Source organism: Montipora foliosa, chromosome 11 (assembly GCF_036669935.1).
Source record: "Montipora foliosa isolate CH-2021 chromosome 11, ASM3666993v2, whole genome shotgun sequence".
Lineage (NCBI taxonomy): Eukaryota > Metazoa > Cnidaria > Anthozoa > Scleractinia > Acroporidae > Montipora > Montipora foliosa.
This window is the reverse complement of record NC_090879.1, coordinates 54,778,602-54,785,034: the sequence shown is the minus strand read 5'-3', so window position 1 is coordinate 54,785,034 and position 6,433 is coordinate 54,778,602. Positions and strand designations below refer to the sequence as shown.

At 41.0% G+C, this 6,433-nt stretch overlaps 2 protein-coding genes across 3 annotated transcripts in view; both read right to left on the bottom strand.

The window, feature by feature from the left end:
• The window catches only part of LOC137975783 (uncharacterized), an 81,977-nt gene that overhangs the window by 8,783 nt on the left and 66,761 nt on the right, over positions 1-6,433 (bottom strand). For both annotated transcript variants that reach the window (XM_068822966.1, XM_068822965.1), the window contains one exon: positions 2,681-2,790. In XM_068822966.1, the coding sequence (XP_068679067.1) occupies positions 2,681-2,774 (94 nt within the window). In that variant the 5' untranslated portion in view covers positions 2,775-2,790. The remainder of the gene's footprint in view (positions 1-2,680; positions 2,791-6,433) is intronic.
• LOC137977440 (RING finger protein 151-like) lies at positions 4,542-6,157 on the bottom strand. The gene is made up of 2 exons (XM_068824655.1): positions 6,087-6,157; positions 4,542-5,094 (listed from the first exon to the last, which is right to left on the bottom strand). The coding sequence occupies exons 1-2, from the start codon at positions 6,155-6,157 to the stop codon at positions 4,542-4,544; spliced, it is 624 nt and encodes a 207-aa protein (XP_068680756.1).

Genomic DNA, 6,433 nt, shown 5'->3' with positions numbered 1-6,433 from the left:
GTATTAAAAGTTATCATAAATCTAGGTAAACAAGATATACTATGACTGACATTCTGTTGAAATTGCAGATAACTTTTTCCCAGTGGATAATTAATCATTAAATTAGCCAGGCATTGTTTAAATACCACTCATCCACTGAATAAAGCTACCTACCAATACAACCTGTCAAACATAGACCCTACGATAAACAGCCAAATATAATTGCATTATAAAAATGGTTAAAAAGAGAGACAAAATTAAGGCAAAATTAAGCTTACTTGGTTTCACCATCCCAATGTTCAATGGCAGAAAAAAAAATTGGCTATGCAGCTTTTATGTCGGTTTTATAATAGAATTACATTAAAAGAATATGCCAAGTCCGGTCTGTATTTGATACATTTGTTCAAACTAAATGTAAGCGAAAAGTAAACCTTAAAAGAGCGAATAACCCGCGATCAGGCTCCACCGTTTTACGCGCGGGGGGAAACATCGTTTGTGGCGATCCACAACTCCCACTCATAACTCAAACAGAGCAACACTCTTTATCATAATTTTATTTACGAAGACATTTTAAGGAGAAGACAGAAGTCTGCAAATCTAATGAGGTTCACAAGTATGAAATACATCGACAACGCAGCAAAAAGCTTGACTCACCTTCACACCAAATAATCGGTGCTTCACCGTCCAAAAAAAAAATCAAGTTCACGTAGCCTTTTTAAACAAAGGTTATTTTAGGAACGATTTCCGTACAGGTCCCTACTTCATCATGCATGCAGAAGAAATTAATGATTCATTCGCGCTATTGTTTTGTAGAACAATACGCGTCCGTCCATCCATCCAAGAGAATCGAATATATACATGGCTAATTTGTACTTACGGGATGAATAAAAATGGATCTCATTTCTTTCTCCCTCTCGTTCTCTCTCCCTCCCTCTCTCTCTTCTATCCCTACATCGCCCACACCCTTACTCGTTTTCGTCCCAGCTTTCCTCTTTCTATCCCTTCGTCGTGTCCTTTTTTCCAAATCCCGCTCGGCTTTTTCTGCCATTTTATCACATGATGTCACTCGCAGCTTGCCTTGAATTCCGACCCACTGTAAACCTCTGGATTACTTGTCCCTGTTCTTGACCACTGAGCTAACGTATCAAGTTGCTAATTCACACCATTTAAACGAGATTTATTTTGAATTCTGGCTGACTATTTACATAAGAATGATACGTAATTATATACACGTGCCGCACCGAGCACCTACAACCGAACTTACACTCGCAGGCTACTGTTCAGAGATCCCTGTTTTACTACTCTTGAAACAACCTATCCCTTTACTAATGTTAACCATAACCCTAATTACGACTAAACGCACTGTTTAATCTTAAGCTTAGTCCCTGTGATAGTTTTAGGTTTTCCAGTATTGCTGAGAACTGTGACCTGCTTTTCCTTCATACCCCGTGGGTGCGGCACACTTATAAGTTCACTGCGTGGAAGATTAGACCACGCTTACAGTCTGATCGGTGCATCATTCATGGGAAACTTGAATGCACGAGTTCATTGCAATTAAAATCGTTTCATGTTTCCCTTCTTTTGAGGCAAACTTGTGTCTTCGTAATAATCAAGATGGCTACTGAAGTAAAAGCGTCAGCAAAGGGAGATTTGAACATATAGCCTATCCCGAGCGGTGCATAGAGTGGTGCAAAGAAAACAATTTACTTTTCGTCTTCCGTGTGTAAAACCTGTGTGGAAACGCAGTCAGTTGGCAAAGACAAAGTGCATCAGGAGATGGATATGTTTCGCGATGCTCAAGAAAAAACTGCACATGATGGTTAACCTTCAATCCGCCAGCACACAATTTTCTGACAGTAAACTTTCCTTGAAAAAATATTAGCCCTAGCTACCTGTAGCCGGAAAGTTTACAATTGCCTACAAGACAAGGGCTAACATCATCTCACAGTTAACCATCGCCTAAACTTCGTCGACCCAGACAAACGAGCCCACAGCAGGGCATTGAAAAGACATGATGGGGAGTGAAACGACGTATGCCTCGAAGGGGAACATCCATGGATCTGTACCAAAGTTATTTACTTGGAAGTGTCATTGAGCATATTGCCGATCTCTACAAAGAGCAATAAATCGCAAAAGCCCACTAAATGCACCGTTCGTGATCCTGATTACAGGAAAGGAAGAACACAAGTCATACACTTCGCAGTGTCTCGGCGAATTCGCAAGCAGACAGAAAGAACAACTTCACGATAAAAAGAGCAGGTAGCCATTAAATTTTTTATGATACTATCCTTAGTTGGTCTGTTTGTTATGTTTGAGATTCTGAACCCTATTACAACGATTGCTTGAAACTCCACTTTCGGTTATTCTAAAATTAAAAAAATGGGTAAAATTGCAGGAAAAAAAGTTCCATTTTCCGTATTTAAGTCAGAAGTTCGACCGGTTTTTTTTTTTCAAGTCCATATTGGTCGAATGCATAAATGGCGGCCAAAAATGTATTCTTTTGTTTATGTGCTAATGAGACTCACTAGCCTCGCTCTCAAGCAACATTTCTTTGACATTTCGTGACTCCAGTCATTGGCATTAATACGATAACGAGAACCTAATTGCAGGTGGTTGGCAAATGCGAATATCAAAAGAAATGTAACGTCAATGTTTGTAAACCGTAAAAGAAATATCGCTATGCAAAAATTATTTTACGCACCATTAGGGAGCTTTGTGTAATGCCTCAACAGCAACAGCAACAGCAACAGTGCACCAAAAGAAATGCTTAATGTCAGTTTCCGTAACTTGATCATCTTGAGCAGCAAATGCCTTAAATGGGACAAAAGTGTAATTTACTTACTGAGGAAGAATCCGGCGCAATAGTAGGGAGCTTACGCAAGGACAACGATGACGGCTACGGGAACGCCACAAAACAATGGGTTTAATGAGCAAAATCAAAAGCTCTGCACGCCCTGCACGTGCGTTATGCATTTTGTTACATTTCTTCGCGTCCTCGTCCTGAAAACGACGTGAATTGACCAAATTTGAGGTTGTGAAGTGGACGTGAGAACCTGGTGAAACATTTTATAATTTTTCCCGAACAACCACACTGTTCATGCCAATTTTAGTCCTGCAATGTTGATACACACTTTCCTTTTTGAACGACTTAGGGTTATAACGAAATTGTTACATTAACAGGAAATAATGTTTTTAGGCGACGTTCAAGGGCCGGTTGCTCGATGCCTGGTTAGCGCTAACCGTGGACTAAGAGGTATGAAAACCTATAGGTTTCCATGGTATTTAACGCCGGTTAGCGCTAACCATGCTTCGAGCAACCCGGGCCTGCAGCTGGTTGGCGGCGTCGTCGTTCTGCGTAAGCTCCCTAGTGAGCCTTAGCAACGACGACGGGAACTGAAACGAGAACGTCACCTCAAAACAAATTCCCGTTATTGCAATCAGTTCGAGACTATTCTGCAAGAATATTTTCGATTTCGTCACAGGGGTTCTGTTCAAACTGTGTTTGCGCAATTTGCATCTTTCTTTGCAATTTTTCTTCTCTCTCCATTTTGAATTTAGCTCATGGTTAGAGTGCTCGACTCCGGATCGAGTGGTCCGGATTCGGGTCCTGGCTGGGGACATTGTGTTGTGTTCTTGGGCAAGACACTTTACTTTCACGGTGCCTCTCTCCACCCAGGTGTATAAATGGGTACCGGCGAATTTAATGCTGGGGATAACCCTGCGATGGACTAGCATCCTATCTAGGGGGGAGTCGAAATACTCCCAGTAAGTGCCGGCCTGATGGGCCTTCTGGCTCGTAAGCAGAGACTTGACTTTACTTTTCTCAGCTAAAACAGAAGTGAACGAACGAATGAAAACAAACATGGCAGCCGGCTATTTAACCCGCGAATCTTAAGTCCAAATATGGGCAGACGGCTAACATGAAACCGCCAACTGCAAACCGCGGCTTACCGTTTGTGGTAAGATCGCAAAACCTCGATATAAAGTCTTTAATAGCTAATTTACCTTTTGAGCGTCAGCTTTCACATGTAGTATCACGTGACTTTTTTTGATCATTCAATGTTGACCTTTTAAGTATCAAAATAAAGGCTAAACGCTAGTGCAACAGCGGAAAATAAATTGACCCGGAAAAAATGATGTTGAACTTCAAGTTTTATCTCGAGATGCTGTTACAGTAGTAAACTGGTTTTTGTGTGATTTAGAATGTAAAACAATCTACCATCTCACACAAAAAGACCGTGCGGAAACAGGATAACAATTTAGAATTACGTTTACTACAAATAGCAATGGCAAAAACGACCACGTCCCTTTTTTTAAATATTTATTTGCTGCTCACTGTTTTCACAGACCTTATTCACAAATTGCGGCCGAGAAATTGTTCTTCTTTCTTTGTGCCAATCATCCTCGCTAACCTCACTTTGGAGCAAAAATTCTTTTGAAGTTTGTTCGCGCTTACGAGGCAATTGAGGTGAGTAGCATAAAGACAAAAGAACAATCACTTAACCTCCACTTTTCATTACTGGGTATGGTCTATTTCATGTGTGAGACTGCGTAGTTTTGTGTTACTGTTTAAACCTAAACAAAAATCTAACGTTTGCCGTAAACGCCATTCTAAATGTCTCTCTAATAAAGGATACATACCGAGGTATTGCAACATGGGTGCAATTGAATGGGCACATTACAGGTGCCAACCGACACGCATATCGCTGGTGGCTTTGAATTTCCCGAATTGGAAATTGATGGCCACAATATGTGCATTCATCTGGCCTCATATCACATGTGTCCAAATGTTGATCCAGCTGCCCACGAACTAGTACTCGGTCACAGCCAGTGTGTGTGCATGGCACTGGTTCCTGGAGGCACTGGAGTGTGTGGTTTGTCTGCATGTCTAGGGCACCAGTCCATCCGCATCCTGATTCTCTCCTAGGGCAGAAAACCTGCATAGACTCTACCACCCTGTCGAAAGCAATGATGTTCCTCAAGTCAGAGGCTTGAAGGGACTGTCTTCCGACAGGGCAGCTGCCGTTGTTGTGAGAATTGATCCACTGATCTATGCAGGTTTTGCAGAAGAGATGACCCTCTTTACAGGCCACAGCCTCCTTAATGACGTACCGGCTTTAAAAGAGAAAAAAAAGAAAGCCTTTATTCCACTGTGTCAAAATACGCTTGCAGAGACTCAGTAAACGTTTTTAAGATTCTTTGCAATCAGTTGTTACGGTACTTCAATAAATATATGCAGACGTTACCAAGACATGTATTATTTGGGCTAATTGGGTAATACAGACTGAATTTTTACTTGTATCTATATTGCACTGTTCATTTGCAAATGTTCCTAGCCCACATCTTGAGTAGTATTTTCTTCAAATGTAGTCTCATAATCTGACCCTCACTTAATGTTCTTATGTAAAGTGTTTATGTGTGTAAACTTATTTCAGCACTGCCTCCCTGAAGCTCATGAGATGACCTACAAGAATTTGCGTATTTCGTTATTTCCGGCGTTTTTTCCTTTTTTCTCAGTTAATTGATTTCTTGATAAACAATAGGCGTTTGTCCTTTACGTGCTTGTTGAAGACAACCCTGAATCCGCCATGAATGTTTTAACGCGCACTTGTGCCCTACGCCCTACACGCCTACTAAGTCTCATTCTTCGGATTTTCTCCCCTTAAAAAAAGAGACCTAATCACTTAAAAATCAGTATCCCAGAATCACTTGGCCTCAAGCGAAAGCAAGACCACAAAACAGTGTGTGAGGAGTAATGGGTAGCTAATGTTAATATGTTAGCTAGAATACACGCTCCATACAGTGGACCTGACCGAAAAAATAGGGGAAGTACTCTTCCAGTTGTTTGGTACACATTAAGAAAACTTCCCTGGGCATTTAAGACAACAAGGAGAATGTGCACTGAATGTGGAGTGCAATTTGACGCCACATAATTAAAAATCATTCGATTGCAAGAGATTTTACACAACATTCCACGCAAAAGAAGATTAAAAAATGTTACTAAGGCTCGGTCTAATTTTTTTTTTTTCGTGGACAACTACCTCACGGTTATCTGTTTGAGAGGCATTCAATATCTAGAACGTATTGCAATGTGGATATTCACTCACCAAATCGGGCAAAGGAATGATTGGTCTGGAGCCGCGGTAAAGATGTCCGGTTGATATCCTGGTTCAGCCATCGTTAATTTTGCGGCCAAAACAAACGGAAGATCGCAGTATCCTCTGGTGTGTTACTGTGAAATGCAAATCGCAGCAATATAGTCCTCGAGGTTGGGCGATAATTGCGAATTGTTATACGAGAACCTCTTTCTGTTGATAGACCACATGGCAAGAATTAGCAGGGGGCCGTCAGTTAATAAGTAATTGCCGTTTACAGTATAGTCCCAATCACTTGATTTCTGGCCAAAATCGATTTTTATAGAATTAAATTTGATTCAAATGTACACTTTATGAAC

What these genes read in the sequence shown, in the direction of transcription:
- LOC137977440 (XM_068824655.1), bottom strand. Translation starts at nt 6,157, where the DNA reads ATGGCTGAACCAGGATATCAACCGGACATCTTTACCGCGGCTCCAGAC. An exon ending in TCATTCCTTTGCCCGATTTG is followed by an intron (nt 5,095 to 6,086) that starts GTGAGTGAATAT and finishes TCTCTTTTAAAG; the next exon opens with CCGGTACGTCATTAAGGAGG.